The sequence below is a fragment of the Leguminivora glycinivorella genome, chromosome 13, assembly GCF_023078275.1.
Source record: "Leguminivora glycinivorella isolate SPB_JAAS2020 chromosome 13, LegGlyc_1.1, whole genome shotgun sequence".
NCBI classification, from domain to species: domain Eukaryota; kingdom Metazoa; phylum Arthropoda; class Insecta; order Lepidoptera; family Tortricidae; genus Leguminivora; species Leguminivora glycinivorella.
Genome location: NC_062983.1, coordinates 13,948,527 through 13,969,847, shown reverse-complemented (window position 1 = coordinate 13,969,847; position 21,321 = coordinate 13,948,527). Strand labels below are relative to the sequence as shown.

At 38.0% G+C, this 21,321-nt stretch overlaps 3 protein-coding genes across 4 annotated transcripts; 1 reads left to right on the top strand and 2 right to left on the bottom strand.

Moving 5' to 3' along the window:
• Positions 1 to 12: 12 nt before the first annotated feature.
• LOC125232536 (protein salvador homolog 1) lies at positions 13 to 9,031 on the bottom strand. 2 transcript variants are annotated; one of them, XM_048138242.1, is made up of 10 exons: positions 8,854 to 9,030; positions 8,550 to 8,718; positions 7,314 to 7,392; positions 7,108 to 7,215; positions 6,504 to 6,642; positions 5,095 to 5,205; positions 4,223 to 4,394; positions 2,051 to 2,187; positions 1,130 to 1,262; positions 13 to 233 (listed from the first exon to the last, which is right to left on the bottom strand). In XM_048138242.1, the coding sequence occupies exons 1-10, from the start codon at positions 8,936 to 8,938 to the stop codon at positions 164 to 166; spliced, it is 1,203 nt and encodes a 400-aa protein (XP_047994199.1). In that variant the 5' UTR covers positions 8,939 to 9,030; the 3' UTR covers positions 13 to 163. The 2 variants fall into 2 exon arrangements, with proteins under 2 accessions (XP_047994199.1, XP_047994200.1); XM_048138243.1 differs by lacking the exon at positions 7,108 to 7,215 and having other exon boundaries at positions 8,854 to 9,031.
• A 201-nt stretch (positions 9,032 to 9,232) lies between these two features.
• On the top strand, positions 9,233 to 15,762 carry LOC125232505 (diphthine methyl ester synthase). The gene is made up of 6 exons (XM_048138204.1): positions 9,233 to 9,384; positions 9,506 to 9,701; positions 9,791 to 9,973; positions 14,522 to 14,693; positions 14,808 to 14,939; positions 15,542 to 15,762. Exons 2-6 carry the CDS (start codon positions 9,567 to 9,569, stop codon positions 15,721 to 15,723), a joined length of 804 nt encoding a protein of 267 aa, XP_047994161.1. The 5' UTR covers positions 9,233 to 9,384; positions 9,506 to 9,566; the 3' UTR covers positions 15,724 to 15,762.
• A 58-nt stretch (positions 15,763 to 15,820) lies between these two features.
• LOC125232504 (rap guanine nucleotide exchange factor 2) lies at positions 15,821 to 20,679 on the bottom strand. Its single transcript, XM_048138203.1, has 2 exons — positions 20,437 to 20,679; positions 15,821 to 19,998 (listed from the first exon to the last, which is right to left on the bottom strand). The coding sequence occupies exon 2, from the start codon at positions 19,960 to 19,962 to the stop codon at positions 16,423 to 16,425; it is 3,540 nt and encodes a 1,179-aa protein (XP_047994160.1). The 5' UTR covers positions 19,963 to 19,998; positions 20,437 to 20,679; the 3' UTR covers positions 15,821 to 16,422.
• Between the last annotated feature and the right edge of the window lie 642 nt (positions 20,680 to 21,321).

Genomic DNA, 21,321 nt, shown 5'->3' with positions numbered 1-21,321 from the left:
TAAATAGTTTTATTCTTAAGGCACAAGTTAGTGTATTTTTCTTAATATAAAATTTTATTTTCATATGAAGCATCAGCTGATAAAATTTGTCAAAAAGATACATTATTTTGGATCACAGATCAACAAGGCAAAAGATTATTAAATTGATATGTCTATTTGTATATTAACAATTTGAATGTGCATGGCATGTTATAGCATGCCTTCTCCTTTCTATTTCTTGTAACAGGGCAGATCTGGAACATAAAACTTAAAATTAGGTTTAAAAAAAATACAATTAATTTTTCATAAGTGCATCATACTAGTAAAATGATAAGAATTTCCAACTCAACTAAAACCGAAATATTTTAATGTTTGATCCACAAAAAACTTGTGGAGTGTAAAGGAAGATATAGATGAAAAACTTATGAAAGCCACCTGTTGTATGTGTGAGTGACGTGTTCGAATAGGCGTTTGTTTTGTTTGTGTTACTAATTTTAAATATGTTTTCTCTATTCAAACACGTCACTCACACATACAACAGGTGACTTTCTTAAGTTTTTCACCTATACTGGTGTTTTTTTTAAAACCCGTTTTAGCTTCGCACCACAATGTGAAATTAAATAGCGATTCTGGTTTTGGTTACCGGTTTCAAAACAGTTTTTATAGGAAAACTGTTATTTTGCATACCATAAAACTAACTGGTTTTCTACAACATTTGATGACTAGTTCAGACATGGATTCTGTTCTTATAAATGAATGAAAATTTGAATGGTTTACATTACAAGAAATATTAAACTGAGTTATATAAATATTCAACACCACGCTGCGTTCAAAAACCCGCATTGCCGATGTCGGCGAGAGGACTGCCAGGCTCAAATGGGACTGGGCTGGTCACGTCTGCCGCATGCATACTGACAGGTGGGCTAGTATAGCTACTAATTGGATGCCACAATTAGAGCGCGGACGCGGCAGGCCCAGAAGGAGATGGAGGGACGACCTAGACACTTTTCTCACTAACTGGCCGGAAGAGGCACCAAACCGGGAGTCATGGAGGTCAAGGGGAGAGGCCTTTGCCCAGCAGTGGGACACCATTATAGGCTAAGAAAAATATATATATATATATAAATATTCACAAAATGGTTATACTTGCCTGTATTGTTCATATTTCATAACAATGAGCTGCAGTTCCTGCTTATACAGGCGCGTCAGCATATCCGAGTAGCAGTCCAGCTCGCTCAGCCGGAACATGTTCCACCGTAACTTGTGGTCCATTTCTGGATCCGCTGTAACATTGTTTTGATAGTGCTAACACACTGCCGCACCTCCACATACTACCCTGTATTCGTAAGTGAGAGCGAGAAAGATGATTTTTCTTGCTGTCACTTACGTCAAAAGTTCTAAGGTCAGTGTGGTCATGTGTAGCTACTTGCAGTCTGACCAAAAAGAGTAGAAATTAAAAAGTAGCAACATCGTAGTGTAGTCCCGTTTTCTCACACAATATACACCGTGTTTTTTTATTTTCCGTTAAATTCGACACGCAGTTAGGTTCACCACCAATTTTTTTTCGTTTCCATACATAATAAATGGATTAATTAGTGTGAGAGGACCTTAATCATAACATTAAAATCATTGTCAAGTTTTTGGCGGCACATGTCAAAACAAATAACATTAGGAAGTGGTAAGGGATGCCACACACGTGCTCAGTAATTAAATTATTTTTTGAAATAATTAGATAACCGTAAGAGTTAAGAGGCTAGTTTGTTAGAGAAATTGATTGTATTTGAACTAAATAATCTTCCCTTAAAGTTAACGGAATTCAATAAAAACAGGGTGTATTGATTTGAAAGGGATGACACTACAATGTTGCCACTTTATTATTTCTACTCTTTTTGGTCAGACTGTACCTATATGTAATTCAGAACTTTTTTTTTTTTCCTCCTTGCGTTGTCCCGGCATTTGCCACGGCTCATGGGATAAATTGATGCAAAGACCTGTTGAATATTTTTTTGGAAATGCCGGAACCTACTGCGGTACGGGTTAAAATACAAGATATCCAAAGAAGATAGCTAACCTTTTGAGTAGACAATTAGCCAATGTGGAATCTCTTCTAGCAAATAAGGCGGCACCAACGTCGGCACGTAAGGGCTCACTAAATAACAACCCCCTACTAAGCAGGGGTGTGCATAAGTGCGCTGGTGAGTGATTTCACTGTAACAGAAAAAAAACAGTCTTCTTGTGTTCTGTATGGTCAACGTGCATATTATTTTATTTTATTATTATTATTATTTGTAAAGCAGGCAGGCAGTTGTAGTAACTGATAAAGCCTGTATCCAGTTGTCGGTAGAGGTTTCAGGTGTTATGTGGAATTAGCACTGTGCTTGTCTAACATATTTATTCTTGAATTAGTTTACACTTTGGGCCGATATTACATCCTCCGGGAGCTGATTCCAAGCTTTTACCACTCTATTACTAAAGAAATGTCTATGAGGATTGTTGTATGACCTGCGAGAGACCAGTTTTAGATAGAAATTACAAATAACCTAACCACAAAATTAAAATTTTGAAAAAACCCTCGACTGCGACATAGTAGACCGATTTTCATGATACATGGCTAAGAACACTCCCGACTAGAGATGGGCCGAATATGGACTTTGCCGAATACGAATATTCGGTTACGCCATATTTATAAAGGAGATGTTCATTAAAACTATTAAATTATTGATGATAATTACATATGTTACAACTATGTTTTTATGATTTAGTAGATAGTAACTAAAACTTAGTTAAAACAACTCTGAACTCTTCTCAACTTTTAAACTACGGGTTTTTAACATTTTTCCAAAACAATTGTATTCATATTCTGACGCATAGGTTTCTCTCTTTTTAGCAGTTCCTTAAAATAGGAGTTTATTATCCCATGGAATACGTAAGATCTTCATTAGTTATTTACTTTGTTTATTCGGTAAATATTCGGCAATGCAACCGAACTATTCGGCCGAACATTGAAAACTTGCCGAATATGCCGAATACCGAATATTCGGCCCATCTCTACTCCCGACTAACTCAGCTTTCAGACAAAAAAAAACTAAATCAAATCGGTTCATCCGTTCGGGAGCTACGATGCCACAGACAGACAGACAGACACACACACACAGACAGACAGACAGACAAACAGACAGACACGTCAAACTAATAACACCCCTTCGTTTTTGCGTCGGGGGTTAAAAAAATTGTAAAGCAAGAATAAGGCAATTCACATAATTTATTTCGGATGAACATTCATGTTTGATGCGCCTAGGTGAAACGATACAATGAGGTTGGCTGATGAGTTCGCATAGAGTGCATGCTAGACCTGCAGCACCAGTTTGGTGCCTAGATATGCCATGAGTGCCACGATCTAATACGTCTGCAAGGAGTTACGGACGAATGGATCAACTTATAATTTTCGTATACGGGCATTTTCAGAATTTGGGTCCCGCCAATTAGCGTAAGTTGTTAACAAAAATTAACTCGCTGTCAGTTTTGTGACGACAATTAAGCATAAAATCTGTCTAAACATTTACTTTTTTCACATTCTGAATGTAGATTATCGCTTAAAGTTCATGTAATTAACACAAAAACAATAATTTTATTGACATTTCATGGTTAATTATCGTCGCAAAACTGACTGTACGCTAATTGGGGGGTCCCAAATTCTGAAAATGCCCATACTTTAGTACTGGATATTTTATATTAGCCATAAGCACCTTGATTAACAAGGTTCCGTACAAAAAGGAACCCTTGCAAGGAGAATCTTTGTGCCATATTTTTTAGCCATATAAGATATCAATTAGTAGTGTTGTCTAGAACTATGTAAACCAAAAATGGTCCAGACATCCTGACGTTAGAATGTCTGGCCACTTTATTCGCTCGATTTTTCGATATCAGTGGAGGTACCAAATATATGTACTCAGGTACCAAATAGTATCAAATAGGTACTAAATTTTAGTATGTACTAAACATCAAATATCTGTAGTGGTCCAGGGGCCCTGACGCTCACCTCATGTGGACCGTTTTCGCTAGTCTGATACGATGACCTTTCTGTCTCAGTGATAAGGTTCAATTTAGTATGGCAAAAAATGTGATTGCGCTGTCCCCTGTAAAGATCTTTGGGAGAATTATGATGCGTGTAGAGCGGCCGCTCGAGGCTCCAAATTTCGTCGGATGAAAAAACTTTAAAGTAGCCTTTGCCAGTGGTCCTTACTTGAAGTAATAGACTCCATGGTGGGTAGACACCTTCTGCCACGGCTGCGGCACGCTCTCGAGCGGGTGCGTCCAGTGCGTGGTCTGCGTGTTGTGGTCCATGTAGTAGCGGCGCCCGCGCAGCGTGCGGTCCGCGGACCAGCCCGGCGGGAGCGGCAGCTCCTCCTCAGTACCTATTTACAACAGTTGGGCCATTTTTTTTCAAAGTTGTCCACCCCACTTTTTTTTTAGATTTGGAATTTTTTACGTGTTTTCCACTCAGAATCGCGAGCTCTTTCAATCCTAATAGGAGAAAAAAGTGTCCCAATGTTTTTTTTCCCATTCCGTTACCACTTTTTCATACATTTTGTATGGCGGTAACGGAATGGAAGGTTCGAAAAAATTTATGGAAATCTTGGGACATTTTTTTTCTCCTATCAGGATCGAAAGAGCTCTCGATTCTGAGTATGAATCGCGTAAAAAATACCCATGTTACAAAAAAAATGGGGTGGACAACTTTGAAAAAAATGGCCCAGTTATTTGTTTGACAAGGAGTTAGAATTGTTGTTTAACTGCATGTGCTAATATTACTGATGCCTGGGTAACTGGACAAGCGAAAGATACTATTATTGAACCACGAGCGTAGCGAGTGGTTCGTAAAGTGGAATCTTGAGCGTTGCGAGGATTTCTAGTGACTTAGGTAGAACAAATTTTGTCACCGAGTGAAACACAATTGTTCACCACACCAACACGAAGAAAATACTGGTTCTAAAATATGACACTAAATCAAACCTATCAGTTTCATAAACATGATTCAAAATCATTTAAAAGCTAATTCTACCAGCCAGCTTAGGACATGAAGTTAAAAGTATGATATCACAAAATTATTATCACCTTGTTGTGTAGCAATAATGCTGCTGCCATGAGCTTTGCTGTTGTACGGCAGCACCGATGTGTTCACGTAATTGGAGTAAATGGGCGACGATTGGCTCCCCACTGTGTACGCTGCAATAACAATGAATCACCATTGCTCAGCTTGCTTACAATGCATTAACTTCTTATCTTTATTTGAGAGGAAACCTTCGTCGCGGGCATTGGTTGAGAAATCATGTGAGGTTGGTTAATGATTTATTTGGAAGTAAAAATAGCTTTTAGATTTTTGAACGCACATCTATAGATTTATACAAGAGTATATTGAGTATAGAGTATAATATATTGTATGCATTATATACAAAAAACTATAGAATAATTCTATATTGTTTTGTATACAGAGTGGGGCCTGTAACAAAGACGAAGAATTGAACTAGGCTGTTCTCCTTATACTGATCAACATTTGTTCGGCGACTTTTAAAAATAACTTGTATTTTGATTTTTATCACCCTTGAAAGTTTTTTCTAAGAGGTAATGTATTGCGAATTCTGTTAAGTCTAAAGTGTGACAGACAACGTCAATGACAACAATAATGGCGTACATTGAAGCTAATATTTATTTTGTATGAAAAATTAAAAATTTAAAGACTTCATAATTTTTAAAAGTCACTGAACAAATGTTGATCAGTATAAGGAGAATAGCCTACAGTTCAATTCTTCGCCTTTGTTACAGGCCCCACTCTGTATAATGCATCATTGTCAACCTTATCTAAATGGACAAAGGTACACTGTAACCAAGCCACTCAAATGACATCTTTGAGGTAGAAAGATAATCAATGAACTAAGTTATACGGTACCATACATCAGTAATTGCGAGTTATTTGTAGTGACATCTAGCGTCAATCACGTCAAATAGCGTAAATTATCAGTACCTACCCGACACTAGGTGTCAACAGTGTCGCGTGTGTCAAAAATGTAATATTAAAACAGTTTACAACTTATATTACAAACAGATTAAGCAGAAGGAATTCAAAGCAAAATACTGATTAATACTATTGTAATATTAGCTAAATATTTTTGAGCATTAGACTTTTCGTTCATCGCGACATCTATTATAAATATAAATATTGGGGGACACCTATACTCAGATAAAGCAAAAAATCCTATTCATTACAAAGAAATCTTAATCAAAAGTTGCTGTTTTCGTTTGGTAAATTTCAAAAAAGTATGTACCTTGAAGTACCTTCTCATTCTCAAACTCATCTCTTATTAGAGGGTATGTGGGCTACGGAGATCTGGCCCTATGTCCTCATACGTAGACACGGGGCTAAGCTCAGATTAGATGAGTAAGATGAGAGTTGAGGTATCCTGGACTCACGGGACTCATACTGATCCATCCTGTATGTTCCACCTGCTGCATATTACCGTACTTACAGTCACTACAGGTGTGGAGAATGGAGTGTGGCGAGGGCGTATGCGGCGGGTGCAGACGCGGAGTCAGGCTCAGGTTCGATGAGAGTCGCGGTATGCTGGACTCGCGGGACCCATACTGCTGCTGCTTTTGTTGCTGTACCTGCAATGTACCAAATGAAAATGTGAGAAAATATTAACAGATTGGACCTTATGGTGACTGATGACTTTAAGATTTTAACGTCAACAAGATCGTAATCATTTTCATGTCACGCCAATCATGCCATAATAATTATAGGGCATATTAACTAATCAATTGATGGAAAGTGAAGACAGAACCCGAGAGCTCACTGGTTCACACTAAAGTCATATTCTATTAATTATGAATTAGGACATTGCTGTAGTGAATATAAATAATAATGTTGATTAAAATGATATGAATAGTTAACAAAACCCAATCACAAAAAAATATATTAAACAAAAATCAATCTTGTTTTGGCACAACTATGGTTTTCAATAATTATAGAGTTCTAGACCAATATTAGTGAACATTGAGTTTAGGTCACCTGACAATAATATCCCGACAAAACTATTTACACATAGATGTAAATGGGAAGTATTACATTACCTGCTGTTGGTTTTGGTATATGGGGTCTTCTTGCTGATGCCTATAGTACCTGTGGCTGGTCTGCCTACTGAATGAGTCATCTATTTCGTTAAGCGTGGAATGGGAAGCCTACAAACAAGTACAAAACTAAGCTGAACTGCACAAAATGACCACACATCAAAACAAATGATAGTAAAAACATAAATGAAGAAAATTATTTTAATTACCAAATTAGAATCTAAGAAACACTGGGAGTTGTAATTACTTGAAGAGCTGGCAGAGTCGCTGGTCGATAAACTAGCAAATCTGAAATGAGTCATAACTATGTTCATATTACAACACATCATTTACAATGTATTTTTTTAATCAGGGCTACTATTCACATCTCTAAATAACAAACACTGCTTAATGATAAGATTAGTAATTGAATTATGTAACTATTAACGTGATTGTTTGTAAACTTTATTTGTAAAGGTACCTTTGTTGCTCATTAGTTAAATAACTGTTTGGTATACAGTATTTAGTGTGTAATACATATTTATTATAGGAGAGAAAAAATAGATTTACAAAACATAGATTATAACTTCAAGTCATAATTAGTTTAAAGACAATACAGGAGGGGTCAATTCTCCATACAAACACTCTAGACTATTTCCTTACTGGTTTTTGAAGATAGAGCAATGATTTTTTCAACACAGATTATTATTATTTTTATCTGTGTCGGACCGTTTTGATTGTTTTGATATTTTTATTTTTAAAGACACTGAGCCAACGAAAAATTTCCAAAAACGATCATTATGGCGCAAAAAAGGTGTGATACACAAGATTGGTAACAATTAGCCAAAATAACTAAACGATCCGACACAGACTATTTAATTGTTATTCAGATTCTCAAATTTCATTCCGATTGATTAAGTGAGGAAACAGTCGAGAGCGGAACCACGATTTTAAAGATTTTTTTTTATACTACGTCGGTGGCAAACAAGCATACGGCCCGCCTGATGTAAAGCGGTCACCGTAACCTATGGACGCCGGCAACTCAAACAGTGTCACATGCGCGTTGCCACCCCATTAGAAACTTGTACATTCTCTTTTGTCGCAATATCTTTTAACTGAGTTGTTCTTAATGGACAATTTTTTTTCGATAAATCTAGTTAATAACACTAGTATATTTAACTAAAACTCCCAAATTGAAAGAAGCCCCCCTTCCCATTTTAGCATTTTCGCTCCTGTATCGTCTTAAGTCGTCTAATAAAGCTACAGCAAAAGGAATACATAAATTATAACAACATATAAAAAAACCTGTAACTTAATTTGTAATAATTATTAATAACTTGTAAATAACACACTGCTGGACAGTCTCCTGATAGAAATTGAAGATAGGAACAAAGAGGGCCCTACTTAGCTTAGTAAATTTATTGTTGTTAATTAACAAGGATTGATGTTAATTGGCCATTTCCTACCTGTGAGCTAAATTTGGCACTGACTCGCTGGGCGTATATTTGCCTGCGTGACCGCTCATGGTCTGCGCCTTGCCAAATTTGTTTTCGTGGCTGCTGGATACTCCATCACTCGCCCCAAACGGCTGGCTGCGCGGGCGCCGATTATGACCCGTAGTCCATACATTTATTACTAAAACGATTCATCCATAATCAATATTACTCTCATCGGTTGTCCAAAATGCACCAGTTAAAATAGTTAATACCGGTATACATCAACAAATATTTTATTTTACTAGAAACAAAAGATGAACTAACTAACACTTACTTGGTAAATCTGGCGGTGTATCTTTTTTGATGTATTTCCCAACAACGCCTTCATTTACTGCTTTTTGGCCTTTTCTGGATATCATACTGGATGTATATTCCTTAGAAAATACCTTTATTTTATAAATAATTATGAACTCACAGCCATATCACAGACTTTCATAAATTGATAGATGAACATAAACAGAACAGAAAATCATAATTGACAAAAACACAGATAAAGAAAATCTTCAGAGACAGTAAGCATCAAATAGAATAGACACAAACAAGAAACTAAGTAAAATATCAGTGTACCAACCTGAGAATGACAAATAACATAGAACGGATATCCTAATTGGTATGTTGCGACATTATTCAAAATACAGAATTATATCGATTATGAGGAATCGATTCTACACACACGTGCGAATGTGTTCACATTTTGGAAACGTCAAATCAAATGTCATAAAAGTTATCGCAGCCGCGGGGAAGTTAATACTATAACCTTTTATTTAAATATTCATCAATTTCAGGATTTCATTATTAAGATATTGTAAGTGAATTAAAATACTTAAGTAAAATTTAACTTAATATATTCCACTTGATGATTAGACAGCTAGTACTAAAAGTTTTTTTGGAAATACTGGTAGTAACTAATCAATCTTGTTTTACAGAAGTTTTGAAACGCAGGGGCAGTTTTATTTTGTTGAATTTATATATAGAACATCCATCAATATGTTCTACTTAATTGGCCTGGGTCTCGGTGACGTTAAAGATATCACTGTGAGAGGTTTGGAGATAGTGAAGAAATGTGATAAAGTGCTGTTGGAATCCTATACTTCTATATTGACAGTAGGACACGAGGAACTGGTAATAGCAGAATAATTAAATAATTTTTAATTAATTTACTAGATTTCCGTTTAAGTATATTCAAAATTAAAATAAAATTTGTTTTGCAGGAAAAATTCTATGGCCATCCATTAGTACTAGCTGATCGCGAACTCTGTGAAAGTAATATTGATGAAATACTAAAAGAAGCAAAGGATAAACATATAGCACTGCTAGTTGTTGGTGATCCATTGGGAGCAACAACACATACAGACATGCTGCTGCGTGCTAAAGAGCTTGGAGTAGAAACACAGGTAATCTGATAGTGATTCTAAAAACCATAACATTGTTGCAGGGTTGCAGGTATGTCAAGTATTTGTTCCTGTTGGGCTCTAATATCAATATTCAGTTATTGCATACATTATCCCCTCAGAAGTCACAAGGGCCACCATAGAGAATACAATATATACTGCTGCCAATGTCACAACAAATAATGGTTTTTTTTGCGAGCCTGATTGTATGACCCACTGCAGAGCAAGGCCTTCCCTCTTTTTTCCTGTAAAATCCTGCTTATCCTGTTGAAATGCATCCAAGATGTCTGACTTTCCCTTTTCAGCCTAATCTCTCTCTCTCTCTCTGCTAGTCAGCCTCTGCCATAATAATAAAACTTAGTCTCTAAGATTTCATTAATTTCTAAGGGCACCAAACCTAAGCTTGACTTGCTTATTTGTTATTACACTTGGTCATTATTGCACGAAGCGGAAAGGTCCTCTAGGCATGGAACTCCATATTTTAAATATTCTAATCTCAGAGCATTCTAATTTACACAAATTAAATAAAATTATCTTCTAATGAAATTTAACCTGCATTATTTTAAGCAGTCAGTGTAGTCACACTGAAGTTTTAAAATGAGGTTTTTATTTCATATTGTATAATTTATTTCAGTTTTAATTTTAAATATGTTTTCAAAATTAAAACTATTTTGTATCATTGTAAGGTGTGCTTTCTAATTAGGGATTGGTATGATTACTTTTGCATGCCTATTGGTCAAATACACTGATACCTACTTCTGTAGCTTTAAGACATTATGTACGTATTTACATTGTATTTAAGCAAATAAAAAATATTGAAGTTTATTTAAAGAACATCACTACAATTACACTCTCTTCTATTTACTTTGAAAATAATGTTGGTATAGGTAATGTAATAATATTTGTTCTAGAATACCTATTTATAATTCTCGAGAGTTATCATTTGGTCCCAATAAAGCGTGTGGGGGTGTGCGCGTACTAAATTAGGTGCCCCCATACTGGGCAATGGGTGGGTATTTAGTCTCGGTTGAGTGGGTTTTATACGATAAACGCTGCGTTCGACGCATGCGGTTAGTGGAAAGTAGGGAAAATGCGCTTAAACTTATGATGACGAGCATGTCATGAACGATTTCAGCCACAGCTACTGTGTACTTTTTAGGGTTCCGTACCAAAAAGGTACAAAAGGAACCCTTAAGCCTCCGCCACACATAAATCGTTTTGATAGCGTAGCGCAATGATAGCGCTCGTTAGTTCCCGCCGGCGTCCGCTGGGCGCAACGCCAGCGTTCGTCCGGCGCACCGCTATCGTTGCGCTCCGCCTACTCTATCAAAACGCGCATGTGTGGCTGAGCTTTTGTGATGCCGCTCTGTTTAAATTGCACTCGAGCGACGCGGCGCAGGCATGCAAGCGCGTTCTTTCCACGTCTTAGGGACCGTCCACACTCAAGAGACGCATGTCCGCCGACGCGGAACGGACGTCAGCGCCACGCAGCCTGAAAGTAATTTAAAAACGTCTCCTCAGTACATTTTTATTAGGAAGGATGCGCAAGGGACGTCGCTTGGCGCGCCCCAGGCGACGCGTCGCTTGGCAATACAAAATTTACTGAGGAGACTTTTTTTAAATTACATTCAGGCGGCGTGGCGCTGACGTCCGTTCCGCGTCGGCGGACGTGCGTCTCTTGAGTGTGGACGGTCCCTTACGTCGCTTGTGTGTATTTCACGCCTTGGGCAGCATAGGCAAAGTTGGAGCACTTCAGTAATTAGATACCTATCTATTATTTCACACATAATTCGTTGGTTCTGTTCTGGCACAGAATATATCAGTGTATATAATAGTACCTACACCGTGTCCAATAAGTCCGAATACTCACATTTTACCTCAGTTCTAAAGATATAGGGATCACAGGCCATCAAATTCTTATTTAAACTAAAGAGTATATTCCTCTTAATAAAATACAAGCACAAAGTACATGAAATTTCCAAAGTGTCTAAGAAAAACAAAGAGGTAAAGTGCCAACAAAATACTTGCTCGGCACGCAGGTGACGAGTTATTTTTTATAAGGAGAATCTGTATGTGATAAAACAGACGCCACGTGTCCAAAATAAAGTATTATGGGTACCGAGGATAGATAACGTTCCGGGCAACTAGAAAAATGTGCCTAGGTTCCAGAGCTCACCATCGGCCCAGGTGTGGGATGCAGTATGTAAGCGAGGTAAACTACCTTCAGTACTTACAGATAAAAGCGTTAAAATCAACGTTTTTAGGGTTCCGTAGCCAAAATGGCAAAAACGGAACCCTTATAGTTTCGTCATGTCCGTCTGTCCGTCTGTCCGTCTGTCACAGCCGATTTACTCGGAAACTATAAGTACTACAGTGATGAAATTTGATGGGAATATGTGTTGTATGAACCGCTACAAAATTATGACACTAAATAGTAAAAAAAAAAGAATTGGGGGTGGGGCCCCCATACATGTAACTGAGGGATGAAAATTTTTTTTTTCGATGTACATACCCGTGTGGGGTATCAATGGAAAGGTCTTTTAAAATGATATAAAGTTTTCTAAAAAACATTTTTCTTAAAGTGAACGGTTTTTGAGATATCAGCTCTCAAAGTCGTAAAAAGTATGTCCCCCCCCCCTCTATTTTTATAACTACGGGGTATAAAATTCTAAAAAAAATAGAGGTGATGCATGCTAATTAACTCTTTCAACGATTTTTGGTTTGATCAAAGTATCTCTTATAGTTTTTGAGATAGGTTGATTTAACTGTAATTTTGGTTTGCTGCTACGGAACCCTTTGTGCGCGAGCCCGACTCGCACTTGGCCGGTTTTTTCTTTAAAACCAAGGTTTTGGAGAAAAAAATGCCTTAAAGTTAAAAAGGATGCTTGGGAATGAGTATCATGTGTCCCAACAAGACGCACCTCCAGCACATTCGGCAAATGGTAAGGACTGTATCGTTAAATATGGGGACAACTTTGAGTAGCCGTATTTATTTGCTATTATATTTTTTTCTTATAACAAGACATGGGCTTAATAAGGCACATAATAAGGTACGCATTTTGTCCTAGAAACTCGACGTAAAGCATGTGGTTTAGACAGCATTGACTTAATCCTCCCGAGTACCAATTACGATTTCGGACAAATGCTACTAGAAAATTCACAAAGTGCGTACAAGACGACACAATTGCGAAAAAAAATTGTACAGTGCGAACCTCAACGACACATGATCCACAAAGCAGAATATCTAGACATAGTCTAGCCACTGTTATTAAAAAAAATAAAGTTCATGATCTGTGTATGGCGGCCATTTAGAGAATGTGGCATGGTGCTTACGCTAACTCCGACTTTGATGTCGAATTTAACTATCATACACTGTTTATATCGACCTGGTTTAGGCACTGTTCAAACACCATGAATGTCTATTAGACATTGGCCTATGCCTAATTTTTTTTATCTATTTCTCTCATCCTGCTTGTATCAAAAATTTACGGCAAACCGGAACGTTGCTCAAAAATGCGTTTTTTTAAATTATATAAATTCACCGCATTTATTCTGCAAGTACCCAATTGAACAACCATGAAGAGGACTCTTAAAAAATATATTTTGGCAGCATATTAACCTTTGTTTGTCGAAATTGTACAAAAAGTCTTTGAGATATTCTCAAATTAAGCCAGATTAGGGGTTGTCCAAAATGTATTTGCTAGACCTTAATGAAAGTACCATAAAGTCCCTAAAATAAAAAAAATATCAGACCTTCTTATATCAAATAGTACTTACCAATACCTTCAGATCAAACTCTCGGACCATAATAATACAAAAGTATGCACATGTCAACATTTAGACGAGGTTTGTTGTGTCCCTATAATTAACGATACAGTCCTTATTCTAGCGTAGTTTCAGACTAATTTGGCAGTTTTTTATCCGAAACATGAGTGGCCACCCAGGCCTCCAGGTTTAGGCGTATTAGACTATTTTGTATGGTCATACATGCTTTGAAGACTAAATTTTTATAAAATCATAAACCTACATCATTTTAAAAAGATTATCGAGAGTATTTGAGATGAAATGTGAAGAAAACGGTGCGTGCCGCGTGTGATCCGTTTGAGAAGCGTTTGAGGCTGGTAAACAAGTTAATGCTGGAGTTATTCCAAAACATTTGTTGTGAATGTAGTAAATAAGAGTGCCATTCATAAAATATAATAATAATGTAGTAACTATTTGTTCATTTTGTTTTATTGGCTATTTGTGCTGTATTCAAACTTATTGGACACGGTGTATATGTATAGAAGGCTCACTCCTTTAATGTTCACAAAATACCGCCATTCTAAATTCTACATTAACAAACGGACCGCGCGTGAGTAGCCGACATTGAGTTCTAATGCGCCGCGCTAAGGTCGTCCCCACTGAATTGGCCTTGCACTCGCGGCCGCCGCCATGTACCTACTTGTATCTCGGCGAAAGAATCGCGGAGTCAGCTGCCCCTGGTTCTGGCTACAGTCCGCAACATTTAATTTCAAAATAGGTATAATATTATTATTTATTGTGTTTCAGATTGTTCACAATGCGTCTATTATGAATGCCGTCAGTTGTTGTGGACTGCAACTTTACAACTTCGGTGAAACAGTCTCTATCCCATACTGGACAGAAAATTGGAAACCGGACAGTTTCTTTGAGAAAATTGAGGCAAACTTCTCTAGAAACTTACATACACTTTGCCTTTTAGGTAAGTAAACCTTTGCCTTATATATCAATATCAACGACTATAATACCTGAATTGGCAAATATACTGCAAAAGTAAGCAGCGATGAACGATATTTATCTTTTGATCTCATTTCAGACATAAAAGTGAAGGAGCCAACTGAGGAGTCTTTAACTAAAAAAATCCGTCAATATATGGATCCCAAGTTTATGAGTGTCAAAGAAGCAGCTTCACAATTGGTTCAAATAATAGAAAACAAATGCGACACAAGTTAGTTATCTAGAATGCTATATTGTATTCATGTACATTGTCATCCAGTTGAACAATGAGCACTAAATACACATGGTACTGGTTAACTATGACATGACGTCAATATTGTGCGGTTTCGTTATAATTTCTCATCATAATATTCATAATTTTAATAATCTTTTTCCTTATTACGATGAAGTATAATTAACCCATTCATATCTTATTATATTATGTAATATTATAAATAATTGTTAGTTTGCTTACTCAAATTCATAAGTAAATATTGCATACTAATTTGGGTGTACCTTTAGGGCCTTATCAAACTGACGAGTTGCGAGCTATGTGAGTGCCCAGTAGCCAGATCCCAAAGTATTTTCAAGGAATTCAAATCTTAGTACGCTTGCGCATTCATTCAGATTCGCGGCGATTTCGCTGACGGGTAGTGGGAAATACGAGGACTCGCCTCGCTTTCAACTCGCTCGCAATTGTCAGTGTGATAAAGCCCTTATTATAACTATAACACCTCTATCAAATAGAGTTGGGATACCTACTCCTGTCTTAAATCTATTGAGGTGATACAGAATACCTATGGTGTAAGCTAGCAAAATAATCACAATTTTCAGAACTAAGCAAACAGAACACAGCGGTGGGGTTGTCGAGAGTAGGCAATCCAGACCAAAAGATAGCCGTGAAGAGTTTGGAGGAGATGCAAGAGTTCGACCTCGGGCCGCCGCTGCACAGCCTCGTGATCCCCGCCCCTACCCTGCACCCGGTCGAGGTCGACTATCTCGCGCAATTCAGATAAATCTTGTAATTAAATGAAATAAAACCATAGTAATGGCAAGACTTGTGATTTAAGTGATATGTATGAATATCTATAATTTATATAAGAAACATTGTAGTGAAGTAGGTAATTAATATATTTTTGTTATTTACAATTGTATGATTAAATTCAAGATATAAACAGAATTCGAGCTGCTAATACAAGAAATAACATTATTCAAAATCATTATTGGTCCTCAAAGCTACCACAAATTACAACAAAATTATTAAAAAAAATCATTAAAATAATTCTGGATAATACACGTTAAAAGGTACATTAATTATTATTTGGTCTAAGTTTCACAATTATAAATAGTGAGAATAATAATTTTAAGAATATACAAATAACGGAATGTAGAGATACCAAACAGCGGTGGATACACAATGATTCACCTATCGATCGGTATACATCAAATATCTCTAGACAATTAAACTGGAAAATGGTGGGTCACATTTATAATTAATAGGTAAAGAGGCATGGCTTATATTCATAATATGGAATTATACTATATAACACTAGGAGTTTCATTAAATTATACAGTCTTTAGACTTAGTCGTCGGGGTACATACAATATTTTAATAATATAAGACAAATTTATATAAGTCGTGCTTACTATTCGTCGAGTGAGATTACAAAATAGTGAACTATATAAATAGACATCGATTTAAGAGTATTCAAATTTCAAACGGCGGAAACCTGCTGATCGTCGTCGTCGTCGTCGGGCGCGTCGTGGTAGTAGTCGAAGGGCCTCGTGACGCCCTCGTGCGAGTGCGCGCGGCTCAGCCGCTCCAGCCGCGCCACGTGCGCCGCCAGCGTGAACGGCGCCTGCGGCATGCGCGGCGGCGGCACCGGCCGCAGCGGCACGCACGCCGCCGAGCACGAGCCGTGCCCGCTGTCGCTCGACGTGGCCGAGCCCGTCTTGCGCAGCGGCAGGTTGACCAGCGACGTGACGCTGCTGCTCTCGGCCGACAGGTCCACGGGCAGCGGCGTGGGCGTGTCGGAGTGCGAGCGCTCGTGCGCGGCGCGCGGGCAGCAGACGGCGGGCGCGGGGTCTCGGTCGCGGCGGTGCGCGCAGGGCGAGGGTCCGGCGGGCGGCGGACGCGGCTGGTGCGGACGCGTCTTGGCGGGCTCCGAGAGCGCCAGCAGCTTCCGGACCGCCTGCGGAGAGGCGGCGCCGAATTTGTTGCCGGCGAAACTCTTTTTGCTCTCGCTCGCCGAAGACGCGCTGCTCGTCGTGGACAAGGAGGGCGAGGGGTGTCTGCGACGCGGCAGAGCGGGAGCGGGCCCGGCTCCCTCGCACTCTAGAGACAACGCGTGAAGTCGTTCCTCGTCCGTTTCCACGTGCATGCGGTTAAGATACGCTTTCACGCGACGGACCATTTGTGCTTCCTCGAACATTTTTTTAGGGTTGGGTACGTTAGATGACTTTTTCCTTCTCTTGACGGTCACCTGGCCTTGCTGAACGCCGGTCGTGAGCTGATTCAATGCTACCATTGCGTTTGACGGAGGCTGTTTGCCCAGCTCCAGAAGAGTCTGCAAGTCATATGGGGAACTGCACATGTTTGTCAGAGTTCTTACCTCTTTTGATATCATTCTTAACTTTTCAAAGTTCACCATGCCCTCCACTTTAGTGTCGTTCCCGAGATGGATAAAAGTAAGATCTTTTTTAACCACAGGATAGAATGGAATAACGGGAGACCTGCCTTGCTCGGTGGTAACTAACTGTCTGTACTTAGACATGTTCCTTGAAGGGTCCATTAGGGTTTGTAGATCATTGAAAAGTTTCAAATATTTTGTTGGCAATTTTTCCCACGTCATCCTCAATCGAGAGACGGCGCCATGACCCAATCCTGATATTATTGCAAACATTGAATTAAAATTTTTGCATTCTTTACAATGTCTTGCAACCTTTATAAATTGCTTTACAATTTTCGATCGCCGTACATGATTTTGTTCTGTGACTACCTCAGTAACAACCCAAAACATTTCTTTGTTTACCAGTTCGGCAAACTGTGCCAACATAGGTATTCCGTACCTACTCTTTAATTCAAATAAGTCATCAACATATTCCGTACTTTCAATCTGCCTGAAGATACAGAAGTCTTGTAGTGTTAACTGGACTGCAACTTCTACAGCATTTAGTTGTAGAAAGTGGACAACACTCTCCCTTAGGAGTTCAGGTGCCATCTCATCAGGTACTAAAGTTTCATGAATGCCATTTGTTTTCAGATAGTATCTAGAACTAAGCCCAATACGCTCTGCAAGGTTTTGGAGCTGATCAGGTAATCTATGCTGTTTGATTATACCACCTTGTGCAACTGACACCTCACATAAAGAAAAATTGGAACTCGGGTCAGTAATGCCAAACTCTTGCAAAGTCAGCATGACCACTTCTCTGGCTGTGGTCTCTTTGTGCACTAACAGATACTTGCATGTCTGGTCAGCTCTGTACACTTTAAGGACATGCTCAGGGTAATCTGAGAGTTGATATTCATCGTAACAAATTGATATTAAATCTGGGTTACTATGGGAATTATAAAATGAGGTACTGCTATTTGCCTTGTTTAGCGATTCAGAGTTTGAAAGAACACTATCATCAGAGTGCAAACCATCAGTAATTGTGTTTTTAGGGAGAATGATTTTCATTAAAGCCTTCTGCAATCTTCTTTTTGGACCAAGAGTCATAAATCCCTTTTGGGGTTCCTTTTTTATACTTAACTGTTGTGGCTTTTTGGTTGGAGATGGAAAAACTGGTGTTAATCCGATTGGATCATCACTAAGGAGTTCTGCTGTTGATAATCGCGCCCGTGGATCTGTTTGCCAACAACGTACCATATTGGTAGCAGGACCTCTGTGTCTTGGTGGATTATCAGGCATGACAAGCATTTGTTTAAATGCTAATAAATTACTTTTTACTGTAATACTTAGATGTGTGGATCCTGTTATTATCTCCATAGCCTTTGCATTGCTAACATGCCGAAAAGATTGACCATTGACTTCAATAACTTGATCACCTCTTTTAAGCCCAACCTCTTCAGCTTTTGAATGTTTCTCCACCTTAAGGATAAAAATACCATAGCCTCTTTCACCAAGAATACTGAAATTCAAAGGGTCATCTCTTGATGGTCGCGATAATGTTACACTTCTAGTTCTAGCCTTAGCAGAACATGCAATGTTAAGTAATCTTAATTGGCTTTCCATCTTTTCTCTTTCCAAAACAGTTTCAAATTGCTCTAAGAAATCCATCATTGTGGGATCTGTCTCAAAATCTGTGAAATGATTATTTACCCATAGAAGGACAACCCGTGTCACTTTGTCACGTACTGAGGGCTCTGAGAACCAGGCAAGAAGTTGTTTGGCTACTACTAGAGGACTTTCAATAAATGTTCTATGAGTCAACAGGAAATCTTCAACATAGGTTGAATCACTGGAATTATCCTCAATTAACTGTAGCATAAGATGTTCAGGAGTCCCTCTAATAACTACATGCCCTCGCTGATGCACTGATTCTCCTGCAGCCCCTCTGTATTCTGTCACCAACACCACCACACCATCAACCTCATGTCTTCTTATATTTTCTTCTCCTTGATGTAAAATCCGATAGTAATCTGTTTGTGTGATGCAGACAAATTGGCAGTCATCACATTTTGTGGTCATTACTCCTCTGTGATACAATTTTTCCATGGTCGCCTCAGCCATCCCAAAACTATCTCCAACATTGAGGTGCTCAATATCACCATTTTGATGTTGTATTTCAACATGACCATTAATAAGAACTGACCAAGAATCATGCTCTTCTCCATCATTCATTACAATAGTCTCAGCTTTCTCTACAACGGCAAAGACCATTACAGCACATAATGCTCTGCGTACAGTCAATGTCATGTTTGTGAATGCTTTTAAGTGTTGCGTGAATTCTAAAAGAATTTCAACATCTTCTTCAGATCTTTCACTGGGATCTTTTTCAAGGCATTCCCGAACAGCATCACGGACTGTGAGGCTATCCATAGACTCTTCCAGATCTTCTTCTTCATCAGAATCTACAATGGACTCGAGGAGCCCAGATAGGTCCACCTCCATGTCCATATCAAGTGAGCTGTGCACCGAGGTCATTGTGTCACTGCCACTGTATGCTGAGCTAGTGTCACTCGCGTTGGAACACTTCAGCGTGTGGGGATACAGCTCTGGACTGTGACGGCCTCCACGCCCACCTCTCAACATTGTGAAGTTTAGCCTATCCTTACTGAAGTCCAGCTTCTGAAATAAAATAAATAAATACAACCGTCTGTGTACATTCTATGAGTATATCGAACACTATTCATGTACTTTACGCATGGAAGTGATAACGGAATTGGTAAATTAGTAGTAATTCACTTGCCCAGTTTTCATCATCATAATATAAATAGCGCGTATTCAATTGAAGAGCAAAAATGTTTCGTTTCCATTTAACGCTGCATAATGTATGATTGTATCTTAATTGAAAAAGATGACAGGCACAAAAAATGTCCAATATTCATGACTTCGACTATCACCACTTGATTTTAACGCACCCACTGTCCTATTCATTCATCTATGCGATGCGTCCCGATAGCACACAGTAAACCTGATGTAATCCTTGTTGATTGTTTATATATTCAAACTTAAACAATAGATACATGTTCATATAAACAGTAAAGTAATCAACGTATTATATACCTTCACAATTTCTATTTATTTTGCATTCATGGCGGAACTGTCAGTGCTTCCATGTTGCTTTCTAACTGATTAGTTTTCACCACCACCCAAGGAGACTATTTTAATACTCTCACAGCACTTTACACAAAAACTGTTTATTTCATTGAACCACAATCAATTATGTTCGAAGTAATTTTGCGTTCAAATGAAGATAATCTGACAAATTCTTTAAAATAGAAAGCTACTTTCGTAGTCAATTCGACAATTCCAATGTCCACAAAGCGGAATAACATCAATGACGAATTTGACGACAACTAATTTAGTCTATGGCGTACGATTACGTAATTTGGCCTACTGCCATAAAATAAAATAAAAATATTTAATTCATGTTTCATTGATAAATTTTGTAAATTTATCATGTTGTATAAGAAATTGTATATATAATTTTAATTAACAATTTATAACAGTACAAGGAATGAGTCATAGATATTGTGTATATTACTAAGGGCTTTTTTCTTATAATTTACGACGTTAAAAAAATAAAACTATATTTAAAAATGAAGCACAATAAATTAGGGCATGTCATATTAATTAGTAAATATTTACTGTTTAACTATTTTTATATAATATTTTCATAAATGACTATAGTGTGATCAGGACTTTTATGTCTCTTTCAGCCAAATGATGCAGCTTGTTGTAAGGATGCGACAAAGACATTGAGGTTTGGACGCTTTGATTGCTTTGTAAACGCCACCTAAAATGTGTTATCTGGAACGCTACCTTAAAAACGGAAAGGGTAATTTCATATCAACTAGTTTTATTCCATTATAGTGCATTTTCATTCCTATTTGTTAAACTAAAATAAATGATTAAAATTTATCTTTATTTCCTGGTAAAGATTCATGA